The 27,464-nt window shown below is 41.9% G+C and overlaps 1 protein-coding gene across 1 annotated transcript; it reads left to right on the top strand.

The window, feature by feature from the left end:
- Positions 1-9,516: 9,516 nt before the first annotated feature.
- LOC128969402 (mucolipin-3-like) lies at positions 9,517-25,433 on the top strand. The gene is made up of 15 exons (XM_054384239.1): positions 9,517-9,759; positions 11,532-11,699; positions 12,220-12,373; positions 12,865-12,949; positions 13,032-13,128; positions 13,706-13,805; positions 15,711-15,823; positions 15,904-16,053; positions 17,836-17,937; positions 18,049-18,171; positions 18,709-18,915; positions 19,276-19,405; positions 21,094-21,216; positions 22,413-22,530; positions 25,133-25,433. Exons 1-15 carry the CDS (start codon positions 9,532-9,534, stop codon positions 25,431-25,433), a joined length of 2,199 nt encoding a protein of 732 aa, XP_054240214.1. The 5' UTR covers positions 9,517-9,531.
- Positions 25,434-27,464: the final 2,031 nt, after the last annotated feature.

Genomic DNA, 27,464 nt, shown 5'->3' with positions numbered 1-27,464 from the left:
TCCTCCCCCTTTACTGGAAGAACCAGGTGTAGAGGTACACATAGCACTGTACAGGCAAGGGCAGTGCTGGTGAAGGCTGTGCCAGTGACCAAGTGCATATATCTTTGCATATGTTAACACAAAAACTATCCTTGTTGAAGAGTTGCAAATGAATGCAACCAGTATGACTGTTTATAGTTCCATCTGTGAGGCACAGAACCTCACAAGCTGTAAAGCAGACAGAAAAGAACAACATAATTCCCTCCTTTAACAATATCCCCAATTCCAGTATCACTTTTGCCCATTTGCCTCCCTGTGGGCATATGATTGTCAGTGGTTAGCATATATGCAAGGCCTCCAAAGAAAGCAAAGGCAGAACTTCTAAAAACGCCTCTAGAAGCATAATCAAGCCCATAGTCACTTAGAAAGTATGTATGCAAAGCTGTTTTTTTCACATGGGATGACACTACTAACCCCTAGGTGTTCCTTGCAGGAAACCAACACACATTGAGAACTCTAAAATAGGTACTGAAGAGCAATCTTTTGCACCTCTCATCTTCCAAAAAAGAAATAAAGTGCCAAAAATCCTAATGGTTCTTAATGTCTAAGATCAAAGCTATGTTTTCAGAAGTTGCCCCTTACTTCAGGAGTTTGATTTTTTTTCACTCCCTAAGTTTTTACAGCTTTTAAGCACCAAATCCTATCACAAAAACTAGAGGGGGGGGGGGAAAGAAAAGGTGTCTCTGTTAAACGACTGTTTGAAAAAAATGACAAAAAAGATAATTTCTTTGATCTGTGGTTAGTTCCTATCCTCTTAAATATATTTTTATACCTCTTATTTAGAAAATACTCAGATATGTGCATTTGTCCAGAAACATGAATGGATTATGCTTTCTATTTATGATTACATAAATTCATAATCCTATGACTGAGAAGAGAGGTTGCAAACATTTAAATTAACATAGTTTGGAAAATGTAAGAGCACAAAACCTACAAAAAATAATTGCTCTTCAAAATAAATAGTCATAAACGTTTCCATAGATTTTATTTTTTAAAAGTAGGTAATGCATTATATTAAAATGTTGCTAAATATGTTCAGTCTAATTTTCCCCCAATTTTTCAGTGTAATGCAGTGCTACATTATTTAATTGGTAAAGCCCAAGTAAATATTTGACAACTTTGACATTTTGTAGCCTAGTGTATTTTTAGATGGCTGTAATTTTTTGAACATTAGGCTCAAAAGAAAAAATAAGATCAGTGTATTCTTCTAATCATTTAATGTACTGCAACACTTGCAGTTTAAAAAAAATCCGTGAAGTTGCTAGGTACTGCAAAAGGGAAAAAGATAATTAGCTATCAGTACTACAAAAGATATTGTATGGATTGAGGACATGGAATGATTAATTTGTTGCTTAATTGAATGTTTTAAGGCCAGGCTTATGTGCATCACTAATGTGGGACTGTAATTTACTACAATTTGGAATGACAGAAGAATTAAGTGCACTTCCATTTAATAAAAGCCCTACAAAGAGATTACCAAAACCACATGCTACTCACTTTTTTGATTGTTGTCGTGTTACTGTCAAGCAAAAAATTATATTTGTCTGTAAACATTTAGGAACTTATTAAAAATACCATCTTAAGAATGACTTAATCTCTCCAGAAATTCATATACAATGTTCACTTTAATTAAACTTAGACTACTTTGCTCTATTTAAGACGAAATAATACGAACACCTAAAGTTTGTATTATCAATACTTGTACATATTTTTACAGTCCTTCATTGTACAAGTTGTAGGGAGTAAGCTGAATTTTTGGCAACTGACAAATCAGTTCAAAATCCATATCAGCATATGGATAGTTCTATTTGAATGCCCCTGACTTAATGCATGCAACTTCTCATGAAAGTAGGCCTACCTATAGAAAACAACAGAGAGGCAGTTAAAGGCCCTGGGATGAAAAGTACAATACAGGTAAAATTAAGTTAAGAATTAATAAAGAACAGCATTGAAAACAAAAAGGAAAACTTCATTCAAACACTGCATAATAGTGTGTTCTGTTTCTCTCTTCCTATTCATAGAGAAATTGAATTGGAAAAGGTGTAACATGGATGGTTGATGAGATATGGACCACGTTTTTGTATTAGCAATAAAATAGGATTCTTTTTAGCCTGTGACGGAAGTTGATAAAATCACAAGAGGCATGGAGAAAGTGACTGTAGGATGATTTTTCAGTCTTTCGCAATACAAGATCTCGCTGGCATCACATGAGCTTACCATGGGACAGACGGAAAACAGAGTACAGCAGTATTTCTTTGCACAATAGGTAGTTGAATTACAGAGTGTGCTGCCTGTGGACAAGACAGTACACAATTAAAAAAAGTTAACATGACAAACTGACCAACAAAAAATTAAGAGTTACTAAAAATAACAAAATTACCTTTGGCTATAGAAAAGAAGCTACAAATCCAAGGGGTTGGGGGAACCCCAGCCAACCAAACCGACCCAAACAAACAAAAACCAACCAACCAACCAACCAACCAAACCCCCCCCCAACAAAACCCAAATAAAGTGTGAGGAATAGAAGTATGGCTTTATGAGTATCTTGCCCAGGGTCGTACTGGCCCAGACAGAACTTCTGCTGTGCACCAGTACAGTTGGTCTATGTTATTAAATTTTTTTAACAATTTGATGCAAACCTCAACTGTCAAGAAGCATGATATTTAAATTGTCATAACGATGCTGTCAGGAAGTAAGCAGTAGCATATGTTTCCTCCTTACGACTTTTGAAACAGAAATGTTATATTGTAAAGATTTGCACTAGGGAAGACTTTATCCTGTTTTGTTTTGTTTTGTTTTTAAAGCGAAGGTGGATTGTTGGAACAAAATGCTATACTGGGACCGGTGGAGGAACGTGGGGGTTCCTTGTAGCAGCATAGCACTCCGGCCGCAGAGGCTGAGGAGGCTTCGCTCGGTGCTGAGGGGACCGTTTGCAACCGCCCAGGTCCGCTCAGCAGCACCCCTCCAGCTTTTGGCACAGCCACCTACGAGGCCCACCGAGCCCTTCCCCTGCCACGGGCCGGGGGGCAGAGCAAGAGCCCGAGCCCGGTGGCAGGTTGCGCAGTGAAAAGAGCTGTTCTCGGTCCCACGGAGCCGGCTATGGCAGCAGCCGCGGCCGGTTATAAGCTATTGGCTGCTGCCCGTGCTCTCAAGACAGTCACCGCTCACTCGTTTCCACTGGTGCAGAGGGGGCACTTGCTTGCATTGATGGGTCCCTTTCGCCCGCGGTCGAACTCCGCTGTTTCCCGCCTGGCCGCCCCTACCTTCGGAGCTCCCTAGCCCCAGCCTCGGCGCGTCCCTGGCGGCGTGCGGTTGTCAGGACAACGGGGCGGGGCGGGATTGACGCCTCCGACAGTCAATCACTGCTTTACTTTTCAAACCCGCCCACCCGACGGGGTGTTGCTATTTGGGGGTTCCGGGCAGGAAGAAGTCTGTCTCGGTGAAAACTACGAGTCCCAGTAGGCTGTGTGCGGGAGGCCTGCCGCTGCCCGGCCTGAGTGGTGAGTCGAGAACGATGGCGTCTGTAGTCGGCGGCGAGTGGCAATTACCCCTGCAGACAAGCCGCCCGCCTTTCCCTTGCCGCCGCATCTCGTAGCTGCCAGACAGTGCTGGGGGCCTTTCCAGCTGGTAAGGAGATTTGGGTGATTCAATGTGATTTGGTAATATGAAGATTCGTATTGCATATCTTTCAGACTTTTGTCACATAAAAATAATTCAGGTTGGTTTGCTGCAACATAAAATGCAGGAGCCGCAGAGTACCTCTTCTCCTGTGTTTGTGGAGCACTCAGTGCTTGTCCTTGGTAGCACTCTAAAAACCCTCTTCTTAGTGGGCATAGAAGGATCCTTGCTGTCTTCCACTTCTGTCTCTACAGCCAGGCAGTTTCCTCTCACAAAATGCCTGCTATTCTTGGTTTTGCTTTGTCCTTTTTTTTAACCTTCTCTTTCTGCACGTGGCTCCAAGATTGGTACCACAGGTAGGGCCTTGGGGTCTTTGATTATGGCTGATTTTATAAGACACCAGGCCTGATGGTGCCTGTGGGCTTATCTCACAGGGGGAAAAGGGCCCTAGGACAAAAATTAGCAGGGCTCATTCAGAGAGCTTTAAACTAAATCCAAAGGGGGTGGAACGTGGCTGGGCTGGCAGCAGTGGGGCAGTGTTCTGGTATTACTGAAGACTAGAAGGCCTCACACCTGCCTAGGGTGGAATCAGTGTGCTCAGCTCGCTCCCTGCAATGCCTATATGCCAATGCACGCAGCACGGGGAATAAGCAAGCGGAGTTAGAAATCCATGTGCAGTCAAGGGACTATGATCTTGTGACAATTACAGAGACGTGGTGGGACAGCTCACTTGACTGGAATGAGGTCATGTATGGTTATGTCCTTTTCTGGAAAGACAGTCGACTAGGCAAGGTGATGGAGTTGCTCTTTACGTGAGAGAGCAATTAGAATGCATTGAGTTCTGTCCAGGGACGGATGAGAAGCGAGTTGAAAGTTTCTTGGTGTGAATCAAAGGGCAGGCCAGCATGGGTTATATTTTGGGTGTCTAGTACAGGCCACCTGGTCAGGATGAGGAAGTTGGTGAGGCCTTCTACAGGCAGCTGATACCAGTCTCGCAATTACAGGCCCTGGTTCTCATAGGGCATTTTAACTACCCAGATATTTGCCAGCCATTCAGTGTCCAGGAGGTTCCTCCAGTGCATTGATGATAACTTCTTGATGCAAATGGTGGATGAGCCAACAAGGAGAGGAGTACTGCTGGATCTTATACTCGCTAACAAGGAGGGTCTGGCTGAAACGGTGAAGGTTGAGAGAAGCCGTGGCTGCAACAAGCATGAGATGGTGGAGTTCAGGATCTTGTGCGTCAGGAACAGAATACCAAGTAGGATCACAACCCTGGACTTCAGCTTTTCAAGCAGTTGTTACAGGAAGTCCCATGGGATAGGGAACTAGAAGGTAAAGGATCTCAGTATAGTTGATTAACATTCAAGGACCACTTCTTCCAAGCTCAAGATCAGAGCATCCCAAGGGTAAAAAATCAAGAAAGGGAGCCAGGAGACCCGTATGGTTTAACAGGGAACTGTTGGGCAAACTCAAGTGGAAGAAGAGAGTACAGATTGTGAAAGGAGGGGCTGGCCACATAGGAGGAATATAAGACTGTTGTCAGATGTAGGGAGGCAACTAGGAAAGCTAAGGCCTCCTTGGAATTAAACCTTGCAAGAGAGGTCAAAGACAGCAAAAAGGGCTTCTTTAAATACATTGCAGACAAAACTAACACTAGAAGCAATGTAGGCCCACTGCTGAATGAGGTGGGTGCCCTGATGGCAGAGGATAAAGAGAAGGCAGACCTACTGAATGTCTTCTTTTTCTCTGTCTATTCTGCCGGAGACTGTCCTCAGGATCCCCAGACCTTTGAGGCCCCAGAGCAAGTCAGGATAAAGGAGGAATTTGCTTTGGTTGTTGAGGACTGGGTCAGGGATCAATTATGCAATCTGGACATCCATAAATCCATGAGTCCTGATGGGATGCACCCCTAGGTGCTGAGGGAACTGGCAGAAGTCATTGCTAGGGCACTCTCCATTATCTTTGGTAAGTCATGGAGAACCAGAGAGGTACGTGAGGGTTGGAGGAAAGCAAATGTCGCTCCAATCTTCAAAAAGGGCAAGAAGGAGGACCCGGGTTACTATAGACGGGTCAGCCTCACCTCCATCCCTGGAAAGGTGATGGACCAACTTATCCTTGGTGCTGTCTCTAGGCATATCAAGGATAAGAATGTCATTTGGAGCAGTCAACATGGTTTACCAGGGGGAAGTCATGCTTAACCAACATGATAGCCTTTTATAAGGACACGGCCAGGTGGATAGATGATGGTAGTGCAGTGGATGTGGTTCATCTTGATCTCAGGAAAACATTTGACATTGTCTCCCACAGCATCCTTGCAGCTAAACTGAGAAAGTGTGGTCTGAATGATTGGGTAGCAAGGTGCATTTTGAACCAGTTGAAGGAAAGAGGTCAGAGAGTTGTGGTCAGTAGGACAGAATCTAGATAGAGGCCTGTATCTAGTGGAATCCCTCAAGGATTGGTACTGGGAGCAGTACTATTCAGTGTATTCATCAACAGTCTGGAGGAGGGAACAGAGTGCACTGTCAGCAAGTTTGCTGATGACAGCACTGGGAGGAGTGGCTGACACACCTGACAGCTGTGTTGCCATTCAGCAAGGCCTGGAGAGGCTGGAAAGTTAGGCAGGGAGAAATTTAATGAAATATAACAAGGACAAGTGTAGTATCTTGCATGGGAAAGATCAATCCCATGGAGAGCATAGGTTCTGATCTGTTGGAGAGCAGCTCAGGGGAAAAGGATCTGGGAGTCCTGGTGGACAATGGGATGACCACAAGCCAGCAATGTGCCCTTCTGGCCAAGAAAGCCAATGGCATCCTGGGGTGTATTAAAAAGAACATGGCTAGTAGGTGAAGAGAGGTTCTTCTTACCCTCTACTCTGTCCTGGTGGGGCCACATCTGGAATATTGTGTCCAGTCCTGGACCCCTCAGTTCAAGAAGGACAGGGAACTGCTTGAAAGAGTCCAGTGCAGAGCCACAAAGATGATGAAGGGAGTGGAACATCTCCTTTATGAGGGAGCTGGGTCTTTTTAGCCTGGAGGAGACTGAGGGGTGACCTCATTAATGTTTATAGATATGTGAAGGGTGAGTGTCAGGAGGATGGAGCCAGGCTCTTCTCAGTGTCCAGTGACAGAACAAGCAGCAACAGGTGCAAGATGGAGCATAGGAGGTTCCACAGAAACATAAGGAAAAACTTTTCCACTGTGAGGGTGACAGGACACTGGAACGGGCTGCCCAGAGAGGAGGTGGAATTTCCTTCACTGGAGATACTCAAAACCTACCTGGATGCATTCCTGTGTGACCTGCTCTAGGTGGCCCTGCTCTGTCAAGGTCCTTTCCAACCCCTAATATTCTGTGATTTTGTGCTCACATATACTTGCAGCATAAAGTAGGCAGCTGGTGAGTGGGTACAGGTATCACAGATGTTAGGGGCACCCAGCATCCCGGCCACTGCCTCCTGCTAGACAGCAGCACTAAAGGGATCATTCCTGCAGTGCGGTGAAACTGGCTGCGACCCAGAACAGAGAACAGGAGAGCATTTCTTTGAAGTTCAGTTAATAACTTTAATAGCAATTGCGTGTAAGTAGAATGACCTAAGCGTGTTCACTGCACTGCTGGCTACCCTTTGTAACTACATTTCTGTGACTTAAAAGGGGATTTTTAGTACAGATGGGACACAGCTAATTACCACATCTGCATTACCTTGTTTTCTCCTGATAGAGAAGCCTGAGTTAATAAACCCTCCTATAGAAAGTGCGCATAGCGTAGAAAGGCGTCAGTCAGGCGCTGCGGATGATGTGAAGCAGAAACGGAAGGACACCCTGTGCGCCCCAGTGCACAGTACAGCCCAGCTCCCGAGGCTGGGGCGGGCCGGCGGAGCCCCCGGCGCCCCCCAGTCCTGCCCCTGCGGGACTGCGCCAGCCGAGAGAACACGGGGGACGGCGCGGGGGCGGGAGCGACAGGCCGGTCGCCGGCAGTGGACTCTGGGCGCTGCGTTCCCACGGTCTCCTCTCCGTGCCGACAGCCCCCGGTCCCGCTGCCTGCCTGGGCAGGCCGGGGAGCTGCGTGATCTTAGCGGCGGTGACATGGCCCAGCGGGCAGGTACGGGGAAGCTTTAAGCGAAGCTCTGCCGGGGGTCTGTGGGTGCGCCGCCGGCCTCCGGCTTTTCATTTTGGAAAACCGCAGTAAACAGCGTCCGGCACGGCCACGCCGAGCGCGGCGGGTACAGGGAGCTGCCGCTTGCCGCTTGGGGCCGGGGGATGCGAGCGAGGCCGGAGGCGGCGGCTTTCCGGGAATCGCCGGTGCTCCGTGGAGAGAAGGTCCCCTGTGCGCCCTGAAAGGCTGTGCCAGCTCGCAGTGGCCGTGGGTCTGTTTGTTAGTCGGCTGCAGCGGCTCGGAAGCGAGACTGAGGCGGGCAGTGGCTGCGCTGTGGGACGGCGACTGCCCAGTTCAGGCTCTGCAGGCTGGGACGCCCTTCCTCAACTGTGGAGCCCACGCTGGCACTACGCAGGTTAAAGAGAAAACGCTTCCTGTGTTGCATTGTGTTTGCCTGCAACATCTTCTCAAGGCGATACCATGAGGTCAAAGTGACAGGAATATTGCAGTATTAAAGCAAGCTTAACTTAGAGATGATTGATCAGCTGTAAGAAAGGTGAGTGGAAACTGTGGCATACTGTATCCCTCAGGACAACGGAGAGCTGATATCACAGGAGCTGAATTTTTTAGAAACCTATTTATAGGCTTGTTTTCAATTTTAAACTGCTGATTCAAAACTTTTCTTGCCCTTTGTGACAGATGGGGAAATTGAAGGTCTTGAATCATACCAGAAGACAGACTTGTGTGCAAGGGCTGCTTAAGGAGAGTGGAGCTGATGTATGCATTTTAAAAATTAATGTTGGTGATGATATTTTGAGTTCCGTAAGAAACTTCTCCTGTGCAAATTAAAAGTAATTTGTCTAATATAGTACATCTTTAAAGTGATTTGCAACCTAAGCTGTCTTCTTGGTTCTTAATGTCAACAGTATTTTATCTGAAATAAGTATTCCTGGCTACTTCTTAAGTACTTCATAAAGTATTTATAAAATCCTTGGGAGTCAGTGAAGTTAGTAACAGATTAATATTGAAACATATTCAAAGAGTAATGTCTCAAATGTTTATGAGGTTCTCTTGTAATGTTTCCTCTCATGTCCATCTAACCTGTGAGCCTCTTCAGCTAATGACAGCGCTTGAATACCTATTGGGTTGTATGTCTGCTTCATAGTCACTGTTGGTTTGCATTCAGTCTTTTATGGCTGAAGAGATAGGTATAATCTTACTAAATGACAAATTGATTCACTCAGGTAATTTATCTGAATTATAGTTTGGCATGCTGGATCTCCATTTCCAAGAGCAAATTATGCTAATAGTGATGTCTAAGAAAAATGCTGTTTGTCTTGAAAATTCCATTTACTTCCAGGACTGAACAGCCAGGGAAAATAAAGAAGTAGGTAAGGTTTCAGAAGGGTGAATGTTCATGAGAGGCTTTTGGTACTCTTCTGGACGCAGAAGGAAATGAGTCAGGATGTCTTGCATATATGATACTGTTGTGAAGTGAGAGAGGAAGGAATTTTCATCAAGTAACTATAATTCCAAAGGGGCAGAAATTCCACATGTCCTGACAGCCTATCTGCACATTTAAGAGCTTGCCCAAATTTTTATTTGGCTTCTGCAGAACACGTCCAATATTATGAGTAAGGTCTTAAATTCAGTGTAATGTATAAGTGCCTTTCATAGAGGCTAAACAACTTTGGAGGCCAGGTCATCAGTGCAGACGGATCTGATGCTATTGTATTCATGCTTGCATGTGTTCCAACTGACACAGACTTCTTTCATTCAGAAATGGAAAATCCTGAAGTGTCTGTGAGCAGCTGCAGTACTCGTGATGATGAAGATCTTTGCAGCTACAAACGCCAGCTTTCAGAATCACAGGAGGGACTTTTGGAAGATCAGCTTAGAAGGAAGTTAAAATTCTTCTTCATGAACCCATGTGAGAAATTCTGGGCCCGAGGCAGGAAACCTTGGAAACTTGGGATTCAGCTACTCAAAATAGCAATGGTTACTATTCAGGTGAGTGACTAGAGAAGCAGGGACTCTTCTTAGTCCATGAGAATTCGAATAAGGAGTGCAGGTGACAAACAGTAGTCTTAGTGTGGTGCAGAGACAGGGTGCAAAACTATCATAGTAGCATATATGTGTCTTAGTTCTCAGATGGCATAGTTTTCTCCTAAAGCCATTGACTGGAAGACAACTTTCCTAAGAGTGAGGAGGAAAGGAAACACGTTCAAAGGGTTCTAGTTTAGTTTTTGCTGTACTTTTCTTCCCTGTTTTTTCCTCCCAAAGGATGGCATCCATACACATCTGTTCCCCTCAATGCTTTCTTCACTCTGACTGTATTTCTGTGCAAGGGAAGGAACAGTTGCTTGCGTTTCAATATGGCAGTGACAAGAACTGAAATTGGTAGCTTTTGCATCATGTTTGCTTATGACTTGCATTTGGTGTATAAACCCTTGTATTGAAAGAAATCCAGAAATGTTGCCCCGCTCTTCCTCACATCTAGCTTTGCACCATAGATTCTGCACAATACATTTATCTGCTGCCTAAAACCCAACTGTCTGTCTCAAACTTCTGTGGTTAAGGAGGGAGAAGATTTTTCATAAAATCTTTTAAATGCCTCAGATGATGATCCCCCCAGAGTTGGCTGCATATGATTTCTATTTATGGTGGTGTCAGTGTTATGACAATACAAGTACGGAGAAGAATGTTTTCTGCAGTTGCATGAATGATAGGACAAACTGAAGGAATAATAATTCTTTTACTATAAATCTGGGACTATGCTTGTGTCTCTTACTTAGCTCTTTAGTTTGAAGTGTATCATATTCCTCTGATTGTCATCTGTCCCATTTTACAATTAAATTATGGAAGAAGCTAAATAAAAAAGAAACTGATTCTGTTTTAGCCTTTTCAGAGAAAATCATCCAGCAGGTAATTCAGTTTTAGCACTGTTGATTTGCTGGTGTATTTCTGTATGCTTAGCATGCTGAGCCCGCTCACAGAGCATTTTAGTATCTCTGTAATTGAGTTATCCTTATCAAAACCTACATAACCGGTTTGCATTGTGGCCGTAAAACTAATCTGTAGACTAGTGATTCAGACTTATCTCTGATGAGTTTTTTCAGATCACTCCTGATGCTAGATTTGAAACAATAGTTGATAGAAAGACTTGGAGTCTCCCACAAACAATGCATCACATTCTTCTACAAGCCTTTTCCATCCTGGCTAGTAGCTGGTCGGGTTTTATGCTAACAAGAACATTTGTAATTTATTTTTTATCAGTTTCAGTAGTTATCCTGTTATAAGCACAGTCTGCTCAGTTATTCTCTAAGCACTTTTCCCCCAAAACTGAGGAAAAGATGTTTGGTTTTTTGACTTGTCTTTAACTTTCCTTTTCCTCACTGGAGTAAGGACTTCAAAGTAGGATGTGGTTAAGTCCTGTCCTGCCTTTTTGGCTGAGGTACATTTGTATTCCCCAAGGCAAGTCATATTAATGTCATGCTGAACTAACAAAGCACCTGTAACAGTATATCGGTAGCACGAGTTTGAGGTGGTATCCTTTTCTTTGTAAAAATGCAAGTCCTTGGCCAAGATGCTGGTAAGCATGGTAAAGGAATTTTCTTGAAACCTATTGTTTCCTAAAGCCAAACTTTATTTTGGCCAACTGTGAAATGGAATTGCTGTGTCTACCAGCATGGTGAAAGAGTAGCTGTTTGCAGGTTAGGATTCACATGTTACTCCAGAAACTAGCTTTCTCTTTGAACAGAAAATACAAATGTCTTTTTCAGCTGGTGGTTTTTGGATTGAGCAATCAAATGGTGGTTGCCTTCAAAGAAGAGAACACTGTTGCATTCAAACATCTCTTCTTGAAAGGATATATGGACAGAATGGATGATACCTATGCTGTATACACACAAACAGATGTCTATGACCAGATATTCTTTGCAATAAACCAGGTAAGGATTGTTACTGCAGTGTATACAATACATATATTCCTTACCTAGGTACTTTTTCACCTTCCACCTTCCCTGATGATGTCTGAAATCAAACTTCTGTGCCAGTTGCTTAAGACTACATTGTTGACTCATTCAGGTTTTCTGTCATTGCCAGAATGTTGTACTTGTGGTGGCATCCTTAAAGCGTCAGTATATTAACTCTGTCCTAAATGTAGGCCTTGGATTAGAGCCAGAGAGCTTTGCAAATAACAAATTAGGCTTTCTAGTGAGGGTTGTAAGGAGATAAAAAATCCCCAGCAAAGCAAAAAGGTGTTTAGATGCAAATCCTGGACTTACTGTTTTTGTCAAATACCTTAAAATATTTGAGGACTGAGCTGTAGTGTGGTGTAGGTTTCTGAGTTCTTTAGGTGACCTTTAAATAAAAGATAGTGACACAGATCCAAACACTTCTGGGATTGTTTTTTTCAGAGACCAACAGTTTTGTTTCCATATAACTTGGTTTGTCTTTTCCAAACTTTAGTACTTAAAGCTGCCCAACGTTTCTGTTGGAAACCATGCTTATGAGAAAAAGGGAGCAGAAGAGACTGCTTTGGCTCTGTGTCAGCAGTTCTACAAGCGAGGAACCATCTGTCCTGGAAATGACACCTTTGATATAGACCCAGAGATTGTGACTGGTAATGAACCTAATCTATTTTATCAGTTCTTTGGGAGGAGGGCCCTACATTTATGAGAAATTCTTTTAACTATCCAGTATTGTATACTTCTGTCAAATAATCTATACTGAATTTACTACCAGTGAAAACTAGCAAGAAAGCTACTGTGTAGCTAATCTCTAGCCCTCACCCACAGTGTAACAGTCCTTTGTGTCTACTGCTACAAAACAAGTGATGAGCTGTTAGCACTGATAACCATCTAATACAAGTATTGCAGGCTAATTTCAGGACCCTTCCCTGAAGGGTTAGGTATTCATGATGAGTAACTTGGCTGGTCGAGGAAAGCAAATATATTGGTTAGCTAGCTTCCCAAATGACTGCTCACTTAAGCATGCTGTCTTGCTTGGTGTAGTCAACAGCTCTTTCCAGCCTTGGGAATGAGAAGGGCAGGTTGCAATTAAAGAGCAAGCTATACCCCATGTGATGTTGCTGTGAGAACTTATCCATTGCAGACTGCTTGTACATTGAGCCAATGATGCCGCTGGACAACGCAACAGTGGGAAAGCACAATTTGAATTTCACTCTGGATTTCCACAGGTGAGGGGGAATAATCAACACCTCTTGTACCAGGATGTTCATGCATTTTGCCTGTAAAAACTCATACAAAGCTCTATTGCAGACTGGTGGCAGTGCAGCTCATGTTCAATCTGAAGGCAATCAACCTCCAGACTGTTCGTCACCACGAGCTCCCCGACTGCTACGATTTCACTCTGACAGTATGTGGAAGCCTGCCATGTGTCTTTCTGTTCAAAATGAAAAATTGTTATTGCAGGTCTACCATGCACAGTTAGTGCAGCTGTTTTCTGAACAGTGTTGGGCACTGGTCCCCAGGGGTGTCTGGATTACTCTATTATGGTGTGGTGTAGCGTACCCTGTAAATAACTGCCAGTTGTGACTCTGGGTGCTTGTGATGTGGTCCTGAAATACTTTCTTGGCTTAGTCTAATCTATCTGAAGTATAATGAAAACATAAACCCGTTGTCTTTAGGGAGATGCTTCTAGGAAACATTGTTTTCAGATAATAATGGAATGAGGCAGTAGTTTGAAAGAATTTCACTTAATATCTAGTTGATTAAGTAATTTGGCAAATACATGCTTCACCAGATTTGTATTCTACTCTGACAACAGTTATTTGAATAAACTGGAATTACCTTATGCTTAAACAAGTTGCATAACTCCTCTCTTAGGAGAATTATTCTGAATCATTATGCAAGCTTAGCAATACAGTGTGTTGCACATGTAATGGTTTCACTTTCAAAAGACATGCACTCTTTTTTTTTTTTTCTTCATACAGATAGTGTTTGATAATAAAGCACATAGTGGAAGAATTAAAATAAGTCTAGACAACGACATATCAATCAAGGAATGTAAAGAATGGCATGTTTCTGGATCAAGTAAGTGACATTAATGTGTTCAAATGTTCATGACAAACTTTTGCTACATTAGCACAATGTTTGTTAACTTTTTTTACTAAAAGATGAGGCACTATTGACATACTTTCTCTAGTGAGTATGCTCTAAATCCTGATATTCTAAGGACTGTTGTTCTTCAACCTCTGATTTGAAATCCTGGGAACCAGCCACATCATTTGTTTCCGTAGCAGTTTTCAAACCTTGCACCATTGATATTGTCAAACTAAAATTTTTCCACCGTTCACTGTGCATCCGTCTAGGTTTGACTACCAAACTTATGCTACTCATTGCTTAAAGTAGTGCTGTGGACCTTTCTAGCATGAGGTGACCAAAGGATACATGATAGTTGTGGAAAGTTGAAACTCATTCACTCTCCTTTCAAGACCTAGCAGCAGGAAGATAAGGAAGTGCCGTTGCTAAGGCCTGCCAGAACGGAATAGGCAGAAACACTTCTTACTGCTGCTTAAATACTGTTTGGTGCATATTTGGGTGTAACCTGAGATCCATGGCATAACTAAATAATCTGTTCTAAATAGTTACTCCCAAGAGCACCCTTTGTTGGCAGCTATTGAGTCTGGTCATGGCATTGTCCAAGATATTTTTTGATTAGAGAAAACAATCTCTTTGAAAGTCAGAAGCTTTCCAGGACTTTATATTCCACTTGTTTGTGGTTTTAGTTTTCTGAATTGAGCAATAGGATGAATCAAGTCCATTTTTCTGCTTTGCCACTTTCCCCTTTGCTATGCCTTTGTTGGGAAATGAAGATCTGGCAGTGAAAAAAAAGAGAAAGAGAAGTCTTTTTTTTTTTAAAGATCCAGATTGGAATTAATTTTGAGGAAATTAATGAAATCATCACAGAATACAAAACACACCACTTTTGCAAACACATATTCCACTAAACACACTTTATTGACAAGCTGCTGTATTATAAATGAACACCAGGTGGCAAGCTAACAGATTGCTACTGGAGCAGTACAAGAAAGTTATGATACCAGGGTTCTGTAATAATCCACATTTGATATCTGTGCTGATCATCTCTTTCCAAATAATCTCCTGGAATATACAAAGGTAATGCTTGCAACTGGACAGTAACAAGTTGTTGCTGTTCTAGACTACACTCCAGAACCAATTTAAATGGCAAGAGCAGATGTGTTAGTGGCTTGGTGTAAGCAAGTAGGTGGACTTTTCCTGAATAGTGCAGTTGGTGAAGTCAACTAGAAATTTAGTATCACATTTTTGAGAATTGCTGCATCTTCTTGCAAATTTAACATTAATTTGCTTCGTTTTTTTCCTCAATCACTCTGTGCATTAAAAACCTAAACCTTATGATGCCCCATCTAGTTTCAGATGTGCAATAGGTATAAAAACTAAGAAGAGGTTTAGTGGTGGATTTGGTGCAAAATTTAACCTTAATTGATGAAGAATCTGGATTTTAGTAGCATTAGAGATGGAGAACTAATGTCTAGCTCGATACTGGGTTTGGCTATCTAAGCAGCAATGCAAATTATCTGCACTGCTCTAGGACAGAAAACCTATCTGATATTCAAATACTGGTCTAGAAGAGAAGATACATACTGTAAAATTCCAGGCATTTAATTTTTTTGACAAGTTCTGTCACTCCAAAAGCCATTCCGGTGTTGTTAGATGTACAACTCCCACCTTTAATTCTGCAAGTCTGTAGGAAACACTTATGCTGTGGTACAATATAGTGCAGATGCACTTGTACCTCTCATGAGAGAAGCTTTTGTGGGAAAAATGCTGAGGTTTTTCTTCATTCAGTTGAGTATTGAAATAAGAATCAAGTTTTGATGTTATGAACATTCATAGCAGATGGTCCACAAGATTAAATGCATCTGATTGTGAAAATGCACACTTCTGTTTTTGCAGTACAGAAGAACACTCATTACATGATGATCTTCGATGCTTTTGTTATATTGACTTGTCTGGCCTCATTGATCCTTTGTACACGATCAGTGGTTAAAGGAATTCAGCTCCAAAGGGTGGGTATAACTCTTTCCATGGAAAGTCTTCATGTTTTGTGTAAGTCTGATTAACTTTTTTCTTTCCTCCTTTCCTCTAGGAATTTGTAAGGTTTTTCCTGTATTATTATAAGAAAGAAGTATCTTTCAGTGATCAAATGGAATTTGTCAATGGTTGGTACATCCTGATTATGGTTAGTGATGTCTTAACTATTGTTGGATCAACTCTAAAGATGGAAATACAAGCCAAGGTAAGCTTTTTACTCTGTCAGGTTGAAGCAAAACTGATTCTTTTCTGTCTCAGCTTAGTTTAAGTCTCTCAGAGGACTTTAGGTTGGCTGTACTTGATTCTGAGTGGCATGAAATTTTAACACTCCTATCTTCTCCTGGAATTACAACTGAGATTTATTGTTTCCAGTCATGAGATTTAAAAACTCCAAGTATCACTAGTTGTTAGAGTTCTAATTATCTTTGCTCCTTTGTGACTCTGAGAAATCAAATAAACTTTATCTCTGAAAGTTTAATACTGTTGACTTCCTCTTTTCCCTATTTAGGATCACTTATATTTCCTTATAGATAGATTTATTTTTTTTTTAATTTAGCATTTAACTTTCTGTTCCCTGTTTAACAAGTGTTTAACTAGCACTGAGACAGTCCTTATCACTTTGTTGCTTTCCCAGTTTCTGATTTCCAGCATGTACATAACAGTCAGCCACAGTCAGGTTCTAGGCCTTTAATTTCTAAAATAAACCTGATCTAGAAAAAAAAATTAAAAACATATGTATCCAGAATTAGGGAAGAAAAATTCATACTATATGCTATCCTGAAGCACTCTAATATTCAGATAATGTTGTTCTTCACCCAGTCTGTAGCAGACTTTGAAGTGTTGACATTACAACATAATAGACTTTGGACAGTAGTGATGAAAGGATTAGTCTGAAATCCATCTAGTGACAGCTTGACTATCATAAATGCCTTGTACAGATAGCTCTACCATACATTAGGAACTATAAACTCAGTTCTTAGGAGCAGAAGAAGCTAGGATGAAGTTGGCTAAGACAAGAGATAACTCCATCCTGCTCTGGGAGAAGTGAAGTTTAGAACAAGACTGGAATAAAATCTTGAATTTGGGATTCCAGTATCTTATATATAAAAATACATCTATTTATATATGTTTATTTTCTAATAGATCATTGTACTAAACCTCTTCTTTACAGGTACATTTCACTTCATTTTGCAAGCCTTGTGGACTATAATAAAAAGATCTTTTCCCATGTTACTGTGTGAAAGTTAATAGCTCGATAACAATTTCACATTAAAGTAACTGAAATGTGGGTCTTGTCAAGCTGTAAGTGAATTATGCTGCTATGAAAATACTATCCAACTCTTATAGGAACACAAACAGAAAATAGTGAACATTTCTTATTCGAGAGAGCTATCATGATTCATTACAAAGTAGAGCTGCAGTTTAGGAAACAGGGTGTATGCTAACTTGAGTGAAGACAGACCAATATGTATAGGTGGAAAAAAACAGTGAAGTACCAATAAAATATAAATGAAGTTCCAGTTAAAATTAATTAATACCTAATTAGTCTTCTCCTTGATAGCTTTCTACACTTCACAGTTCTCAGCTACCTAACCTCAGCCTCCTTAGTATTTATCTGAGCTCTGCTGACAAGAAACGCTGTTTTTTAAAAACTGCTTTGCCTACATACTGGAAGAATATTCTTTGCTCTGCAGTTCTAGCCTGTTGGGATGCAGTAGGGGGGAGATTCCCAAGCTGTTCTGGGGAATCTGTAGATGCAGATTTCAGAAGCAGTTGCCACAGGTCTGGAGACAGCATAAAAATGTTTGCAGAGCCACTCTGCAGGTCTTGGTGAGCCAGGTACACAGAGGGTGTTTTTGCACCTCCGGTGCAGCCATGCTCTTAGCCTTGCAAATGCAGCAAGATCCTTGTAGTAATGAGAGTCATAATTTAGAACCTGACAGTTGTTACAATACTTGATCTTTTTTTTTCTTCTTTTTCTTTTTAGAGTCTGACAAGTTACGATGTCTGTAGCATACTCCTGGGGACATCCACTATGTTTGTGTGGCTTGGAGTCATTCGCTACTTAGGTTTCTTTCAGAAGTACAATGTAAGGATCTCCTGGGATCTTCGTGCTGTTGGTATTTATTCTGTTTGTTGCCATAAGAGGACTGGAAAAAACGTCTGGTTGAATTCTAACTGTTTGCATTTCTTTGTGCAGCTTCTCATCCTAACATTGCGAGCAGCGTTACCTAATGTAATGAGGTTCTGCTGTTGTGCTGCTATGATCTACCTGGGCTATTGTTTCTGTGGATGGATTGTTCTGGGACCATATCATGTGAAGGTAATATACTTAACATGAAAAAAAGACAATTTGAATAACAGAATCGAGTCCAAACAAAGAGAGATTACCACTGCTGTCTTTCTAAGTTTCCAGGTCAGGGCTTCCCTTAATATAAAAATAGTGCATTTTCAGCATGATACTGCTCTGAGGAGTCTGACTTCCATGACTCAGTCAGACTTGCTTCAAGTTATGAAAGCTCTGAGTCAGGAGTGGAAGCTACTCTGACTCCAATCACATGCTGGTATTTTGAGAAACAATTTTCATCTTGCAGAACATCAGTGTCAGACTAAAGCTTTGGAGACTTTATCTCTTTTAAAGGTGAAACTTGCTTATCTGAGTTGAATGTATATGTGTACAGGGGATGACAAACTTTGCTCATTCCTCAAGCATTTTGCTGTTTCACCTTATGACATCCTGGGTGTACAAGATGATCTGAGGCAGCCGGTCATCAGCTGTGTATCTTCTTTGTGTTATGTAGAGTCTTTGGATCCAAATAAAGCATCAGCAGTTGTCCATGTCTTCTTCCCGCCTCTCTAGTTTCGCTCCCTGAACATGGTTTCTGAATGCCTTTTTTCATTGATCAATGGAGATGACATGTTTGCCACATTTGCAGAAATGCAGCAGAAAAGTTACTTGGTTTGGTTATTCAGCAGGATCTATCTCTACTCCTTCATCAGCCTGTTCATCTATATGGTGCTGAGTCTCTTCATCGCACTCATTACAGATACGTATGAAACTGTCAAGGTAAGCCTGAGCTCTTACTCTTTGTTAGGAATAAAATGCAGGATTAGTGCCATTAAGACTTACCTTTCTGACTATTTTGACTTGCATGTCATGCCAATTTAAAGAATAAATATAATGGCAATTTTTGAGGGTTTCAAGCAATAATAAGTTTTTAATCCCTCTCTAGTTCAGTTTTCTTACATGCCTATATGATTTCCTACTCCAATGGAAGATAAATATTTATTAAAAAGCAGTAATTTCATATTTGGTTCTGTGAATCTTCTAATTGCAGACTTGAACAACATCTGATAAGTGATGTAGGGAGGATTTGGATTATTGAATATCTTAGCCTTAAAGCTTTAACTAAATGTCCATTTTCAGCACTACCAGCAAGATGGCTTTCCAGAGACAGAGCTTCAGAGATTTATATCACAGTGCAAAGATCTACCAAACTCTGGCAGGTACAGGTTAGAGGAGGAGAGTTCTGCATCTATCTTCTGTTGTTGTAATGGTATGTAGGTATGTACCTATATTAAAATTTTGCATTAAGGTATATACAAAAGCAATACACCACAAAATGCCCCTGGTATAATGTTTATGAAGAGAGCTTAAATTCTGGGGGGTGGAGGCTGGAATAAAAAGAGCTCACAAAATTCCCAAACTGTTTCTGATGCTCTAGAATGGAGCACTTCAGCAAAATGTCTGAAACCAACAAACTCTTTAGGAGAAGTGAGGGAACTTTTCAAATTAAGAACTGCTTAATATATGAAAAATAGTAGAAAAAGTTAGATAATACACACAGTAACTTGGGAACCCTATATGTGTAATGTGCAAGCATTAGCATTTGCTCTACTCACTGGATTTACAGAACTCATTCAGTGTCCTCTTATCCAGCTTTTAATGATACCTTTTGCAGTAAAGTGTTCTAACTTAAATGGTAACAGACATGAAACTCAGGGAGAAAATGAACTTCCAAGGTTTTAAGACAGCATGCAGTTTAAGATACTATCACAGCACTTGGAAAAGCATTGCCTGACTTCCACTATGGAGAGCTTAATGCTTCAGTTATTTAAAGTTTTATTTCTTCAGGAATACTGATTGAAGGATACATGGTTTATATTTAACCTGGCTGGCAGCAACTCTGAGTCTTGCTTGCTGAAGAGTCCCTTGGGAAGGGACCCTTAAAATATTTGCAGTTTAATTAAAAATATCAAAGGTATTTGCAGCTTCTTGGTTTTGGGCTTTTCTGATGTGATATGTTGTTATGTGCCAGACAGAATATATTTATGAGGAGGTGGGGTTGTATTTTGAAGCAAGGAGACAATGGAGCCTCCAGTGAGCCAGTCCAGAGTGGAGAGCTGCTGTTCTGGCTGAGTACCTTACTGGAGGTGAAAGTGTGGGATGAAGCAGAGCTGGGCATTTTGCTCCTGAGTAAAGGGCATGGACATGTTACTATTTCCTTTTCTGCGCACACCTCTCAGTTTAGCCAGGCAAGAAACAACATGGGGTGCGACAGGATGGGGATGTAGTACTTTTCCCACTGACTGGTAGGTGGTGATCAGGACTCTAGAACTAGAGCATTCAAAAAGGAAAACTTCATTACTCTCAAGAAACTTGTTCTGCAGGAGTATTGGATAGTGAACAGCACCCTGGACTTTGAACAGCTGTAGGCATTGAAGTGCCTTGTTTCAGAGACTTGCTTCCTAGACAGATTACCTACTCTTCAATGACTTTAACCTGATGCCAATGTCTTGATTCACATGTATGCCTCATACCGTGCATCTTGTTGCAAACTGTTTTTATAAATCTGGAAATAGTGCATTTCTTTCTCTGGAAGCTAGACCAGGGGCTGACTTTGCAGCTGGACATAGATTCATTAGCTCTGTACTGTGGCCTTGTGGTTTTACTTTGAAGCAAATTATCTGTAGGAATAAAAAAAAGTCTCTCAAATGGGATGTTGCATTATCAGTTCTATGGCTTCTGCTCCTAAAGTAGTCATAGGGTCCCACAGGACACACGAGGCTTCTCTTACTCTTTAACATATTTAAAATATTTTATGGTAGTTCATAGTAGTTTTTTGTAGGTGTATATCAAATTAGTAATTAAATAGTTCAGATACATTTCTTAAGGCTCCTTGCACAATAAAACTATTATTTTGATGCATGCATCTGACTTTCCCCCGTGTTTTACAGGTTGTAGTGAACATGCTTAATGGAGTGTGGGAATGTATCGTGGAGGCTTTGAAGCAGCAAGAACTGGACAGTGGAGCTGGTGTAAAACCTTTATACCTAAAACCTGAATTTGCTTTTCTTGAAAACCAGTGTAAGCCTGTGGCACATGCTTACGATACACTTAGTCTTTCTGACTAGGTACTGTCACTGGTAGTTCAGGGTTTGGAGGGTTTTGGTTTTTTTATTAGCTTCGTTACACTTTTTTTCCTCAGTTAAATTGTGCTAGAATACAAAGGGCATTAAAAACCAGTCTGTGTTCACTAGATTATATGAGTAGTCTAGAAAAGCAGTAACGGGAATTGGAGATAATGCTGGGCAGCTGCAACTTGAAGACCAGCCTAACCCTCAATACTACAGGCATATATCTAGGTGTGACTGACCCATCACTGAATGAATGAAAGCTCATCCTAGAGACCTCAGCCTTTTTTGGTTTTCTGCACTCATATTAAAAATAAACTAAAACTATGAAATTCGGTGTAATTTATTTCTGGAGACATTGCTATTCAAATATAGCTGAGAGCATAAAGTAAGTATTTCTGTAAACATAAATACCCCTTGATGTAACTGGCAGTCTCTTCTCAGAGAGGCCAGTGACATGCTGGTTTGAGGGGTGAGCTGAGTGATGAAAAGGAGATATTCTTCCAAATCCAGTGCTGGGTAGGATCCGTTACAGCCTTCAGCTTCACAGCATTCTGATCTTTTGTTTTCAAAAGTGATACAAAAGCACTTTCAAAATACCTGATTTTTTAAAATTTGAAATCTTCCTCTGGTACACAAGTCTGTAAACCTGAAGTGTAAGCTAAGGTAAATACACAGAAGATATGCCTCTGAGAGTAATATTTCTCCACACTTTTGAACCTGGATGTTTTCTACCAACCTAATAACCTGGTACTGCCAGTGGCTGTCTGCAACACTAGATCTTATAAAAGTTTACCTTTCACAACTTAGTTTATGTACTTTGTTGATTGCGATACCATTTAATGGATGCCTTATTTTCAATAGTCTGTTCACTGTAGAAACAAAATAGAAAACCAAAAGGATTTAGATAACTTGCATTTGTGATCAACATTGCTGTAGCTGTATGTAACAATTTATAATGCTGTCCATAAAGGTAAAGGACATTAAACATGTTCTGTCTGAATATTTACACACTGAAAATGTGCTACAATAAACACGGCTGCAGTAAGTATTGGGTGTGTTGGTGTCTATCTGAAGAGTAAATGTTTCCAGGTTAATATAGGAGCTTTTTAAAAAATACAGCACTACGCAATTTCTGCCATGAAACAGTATGCAGAGTGCGTGAGCTTGCGTTTCGTCTAGTGAAGATAGTTCCTGTGGACCTTAGTGAGGACCCATTCCCAGCTCATCCTGTTTACCAGTATTTCAGAGTTTGCTGTAGAAACAAGTAAGCAAGATTTAAACCTTGCATTAAAAATGCTGCTGTTAGTTCAAATTCAGCAAAGTCAAACCAAATGCATGGTGTAGGCAGAGCAGATGACTCACAGTACCTGAAAGTTTCTTGTCTTACAATAGTCATTGCAGGGTGATGACTTTTGGACCTTTTCAGGTAGATTCATGGCAATGTTGCTTCAAAAAGCAAATATTAAGTGACCGTGTTTTCTGTTGACACATTAAACATCGACCTTCAACAACACCCAAATGTAACATGCACATCACTACAAAATAGTTTGTGCAAGGACTGCTGAGGAGTATGGCAAGCACTTTAAGATTACTGAAATGCAGAAAGTTGACTTCTTAGTAAGGCCTTTTTAATTTTTTTTTGTACAGAATTAAGAAAAACTTAAGATTAATAATTTGCTCAAAATGCAGGTGCATTTTGTAAACAGCTATGGAATACTTTGCCAAAAGAGTTGTAAGGCAAGTAGTATAATTTAGAAGTGGGGCAGAGCACGTGTGTCATCACTATTAAGAAACTGGCAACAAACATCAAACTCCTATAGATTTTAATAGAAACAGGGAGAAAGCATGTTAATAGAAGTATGCAATATGAACATAAGGTATGGAAAGCTACAGTGGGTGACCCCAAAGCAGGAAAAAATACCCTGTACAGTTTCTTTCACTTTGTCATAGAAATCTTCCATTGAAGACTTGATTTCTGTTGCCTGAAGGATGATCTTCACTGTGAAGGTTGTTTTGCAGTGAAATGTCTGTTACAGTCTTTAAGTAATGACCTCTGCTTGTGTTACAGCTAAAAATTCAATCAACTGAGACACAGAAACTCGGTGGAAAACCATGCTCTGCTACTTCTGCTGGACTACACAGATTTACATTCAGCATTGCTGGCAGCTCATGGGTTGGAGGAGAAAAGAGTTGATTAAAGGCAGCTTGCCTCTTAACAGTAACGGGCAGTGTGAGCCAGAGGGCAGGGCTATCAAAAAGTAGGAGAAGAATGTGTATAGCAAAGGATAGGATGGGGTGGGAAGAAAAGAAGGACAACTGCTTATGAAGTTAGCAGAGCAGGAGTTGGATATTTGTGGCCATGAGTACAGGGGGAAAGAACAGTACCCTGAAAAGTTACTGGCTTACAGCTGCTCCAAATGTCCAGTTCTGACTAGAAGAATAAATTCTTCTTGAATTGCATATCTGGTATTTATCTATATTTTGCTTTTAAAGAAAAACAGGTGCTCAAACATGTATTTTTCACCTTGGTAGTGTTGCTGGCAATCTTAAGTGCTTGCTGTCTTCTGACCTGCTTGGTCCCTGGTGTTCAGGATCTTTATCTGCCCAAGTATTTTGCTCACCTGAGAAAGAAGCCAGTAAATGCTGTCTTTTCTAGCTTATTGGCTAAGATGAAGTGCAGCTCTGTCAGGAGATCTGTGGCTGCTGCTGTTGCATGTGTGGTGGGGCTTTCTAATCCTATCTTTTTCAATATGTGATATACTGGTTATGGCCTTGATGAGCCAAGAAGTGTGACAATGATCCTATTCTAAAAAACAACCTTGTGACTTCGACAGCATCGGTGATCTCAGCATTAGCAACACCAGTAAGCTAACACATAAAGCTGCATCCTGGAGACATCGCTATCTTTATCCTGATACAATCAAGTACAGAACTGTAAAATGCAGCTGGGGAGAGCAAAGAAGCAGATAAATCAACAGATAAACTAGTTATACTTTAAAATGCCATCCTTTCAGTGCTGTCCAAGAAAGTTGTGGAGGGGCAAGGGATTCTCACTTGGCTGTGGAAAGAGTGGCCTGAAAAATACTGCTAGTCAGTATTTCCTCATGAACATAAGTTGAAGGGTGCTAAATTTGTGCAACAACTGCTCTTCTATCAAAGTTCATTTAAATGCTGATGTTTTGCATACACCTGAGTAGGGAGAACTTTTTCAGCAGAGCTCCAATCTCTTAACAGAATGAAGTTGAAAGGGGTGGGGGCCATGCTTGCTTCAAAATAGCAGTTTCTGCATTGCATAGAAGTGTTAAGAGTGCATGCAAAAAGAGGAAGAAATCTCTGGCAGATGGGGGGGGGGGGGGGGGGAAAAAAGCTGCTTTAAAAAATCAAACCTATGATTGCATCGGGTGGTCAGGTGGGGAGGGCATCTTCCTCCTTTAGGCAGTAGCTAATACCAGATGCTTTAGAGGAAGCCGTAAGAAAACTTCCATGCCTGAGCTGCCACAATACTCTTTCAGCTGATTTTGAGTAACTACATAGTTGTTTGGTCTTTTGTTCCTTCTTCCTTAAACAGTGTGATTGTAACCAAACACAGCATCATCTGAGAGCATTATGCAAGGCGCCTAAACTGCCCATCCCCACTCTGTGGGCAGGTAGAGAGCCCATAGTTGCTGCAATGAAGACCCGTATAATTCAACATTCTGTTGCAAACACCCTGGTTTGGAGTAACCGCATTAAACCACATCCTCACAGGAACCAAGTACCTTTTCAGCTGCAAAACGAGCAGCTGCGTAGTAGCTAATCTAATGTGACAGTCTTCCCTGCGTGTTGTCTTCTTGCCTACAGCAGCAAGTACCATCTCTACTTCACAGGAACCTGAGGCCCGGCGGCCTTTCTTTTGCTGTAAAGAAAGAGGCAGACGCAACTTCATGTGCTGCCGGCCCGACCGGGCGGCCGCGGGACACGTGGGCGGCGGGCCGCCCGCCTCCACCCGGGACACATAAAGGCGGCGCGGGGGGGCAGGACGGGCCAGAACGGGCCGCGACGCGGGGCTCTCTGGCGGGACGGGGCTGGCCAGCCCGGCCCAGGCCACTAGGGTCGCGGCGCCGGTTTCCCCCGTCAGCTGCCGGGGGCTGCGGGAGCCCGGCGCCGCCTTGCCCGGGCAGCACCTGAGCCCCACCGCCCCATGGAGATCTCCCTCAAGTACCTGCCCGGCGGACGGGCCGCAGCTAGCGGGTGAGCGGAGCGGAGCGGGATGGGGCTGGGCTGGGCTGGGCTGGGCTGGGCTGGGCGCGGCGCTGTCCGCTCGGGTCACGCCGCCCAGCGCGGCGGGACAGGGAGATCAGAATGTGTCTTCACCAACGGCTACAGAAAGGGGCGACGCGACCCGGGGAGTGAGCCGGGCCCCAGGCCACCGCTGGAGTCATGGTACCCATATGGGACGGCGATAACGGACGTGCCCCGCCGTGGCAGCGGTATGGGAGGGCAGAGGGGAGCCGAGCGCTCCCGCTATCGCGCTCAGCAGCGCTTGGGTGGCGAGCGGGTGAAGGTGTGTTTCCAAGCTCCTGCTTGGCGTTTGCTGCACAAGGCAGGTTCTGTCCGCTTTGACCTTTGAGTTTTCTTCGTCGAGCAGTAGCTCGGTAAAAGGGGATTTCTCCGTTTCTTAGAGCTGACTTCTTGAGAAGTGCTGGGCGGTGTGGGTAGTCAATATATGCATGGTAGATTTTTTTAGCCACTCTTCTTTTTCTGCTAGGTAACTGTAAATGGTAGTCATTACTGTTGAAACCGTTTCTTGGATAGAAATAGTGAGCTTTGAAGTGCCTCATTGAGTAACACACTGTCTTATCAGATACAGCATTATGATGGTGGCAGCAGTAATCGAATTAGTCGATTACTACTGAATCGAATTAATAACAATCATTATTTGCAATGCATAACGCTTAGCGATGCTTAGATATGAATGTAAACATGTATAGTATCACAGTATATCAGAGACTGGAAGGTACCTCAAGAGATCATCAGGTCCAACTCCCCTACCAGAGCAGGATCGCTCAGGGTAGTCTGCACAGGAATGCATCCAGGTGGGTTTTGAAAGTCTCCAGAGAAGGAGACTCCACAACAGTTAGTTAGCCTTCAGCTACAAAACTTGCTGGTATCAGTGCTTTACAAAACATACTATGGAAATCTCCTGAGCACCTTAATTACACTGGTGTGGCTGAATGGAATGGTTCCACTATTCCGTCTAGATCTAGGTAGTTTGTTTGGATTACTTCTAGCTTGCTAGGCAAATAAACACCTGGTAGAACTAGATGGCTTGTTTTAAATGGAGTAAGTCACTATTACTCACTTGGAAGTTTTTAATGCTTTGGTTGAAGGTGCTAGTTGTGCATATTTAATGCAGTTTATCTCTGTGTTGTTATTTCGAATCTATCCTAGAAACAAGCGGATTAGAAAGCAATTGCTGTACTTCACTTGTTGCCAAGTGAATTAAATGCTGCACCAGAGAACACTGTTTTAATTTTTTTAATTGAAAGACAAAGCTCAACAGTGATATTTATAGGCTTGAATTTAATCTCTTGCTGTTAAGACAAAATGTTACTTTCCTTGGCTGAATTTCCTGCTCACAGTTTCTACAACTAATTGATAATGAAGCTAAAGGCATCAGTGAAAAGAATCCCTACCCAGTGGAGTTAAATGAGGGTTGTGTAAGAGTGAAAGTATTGTTAGTAGTCAGCATCATATTTTTAGAGTAGCTGTAAGGGCTTGAAAGACACCTTTGGAAAAAGCATCTTATTTTCCATCGTATATGTATGTGAATATCAAAAGAACTAGTGTTATTAATTTAATATTTGATTAATTTGTTTTTTAAGATTTGTCACTTTTGATATGCTTTTAGGGGAAGATTTTGTTGGTCTTAGAGTGGTTCTTATGTCATGCTTTAAATCTTGACTAGGTCCAGATGAAACCTGTTTCATTTCCTCTTCCTTTCCCACCTGCTCCTGTGACTTATTCTCTGAGTTAGGTTTTGTTCATTGTGTCCCCACACAAATGCTTCTGCCCATTCAAGAGAAGCTGGACAGGAGCAGTGATGTCTTTAAGTGTCAATGCAGGGTTAAGGTACGTTTGTACCTGTTTCTTTAGACAATAGTCATAGCTATAATTAGCATATACTTTTTGGTCAGTTGTGTTTAAATTTTTCAATTT

Source organism: Indicator indicator, chromosome 10, assembly GCF_027791375.1.
Source record: "Indicator indicator isolate 239-I01 chromosome 10, UM_Iind_1.1, whole genome shotgun sequence".
Classification (NCBI taxonomy): Eukaryota; Metazoa; Chordata; class Aves; order Piciformes; family Indicatoridae; genus Indicator; species Indicator indicator.
The sequence above is the reverse complement of the archived record's forward strand: the minus strand, read 5'-3'. Positions and strand labels throughout refer to the sequence as shown.

Coding starts and splice junctions, on each gene's coding strand:
- LOC128969402 (XM_054384239.1), top strand. CDS start 9,532: ATGGAAAATCCTGAAGTGTCTGTGAGCAGCTGCAGTACTCGTGATGAT. Junction 16,054..17,835: donor AGATGGAAATACAAGCCAAG/GTAAGCTTTTTA, acceptor TTTTCTTTTTAG/AGTCTGACAAGTTACGATGT. Junction 18,916..19,275: donor ATACGTATGAAACTGTCAAG/GTAAGCCTGAGC, acceptor GTCCATTTTCAG/CACTACCAGCAAGATGGCTT.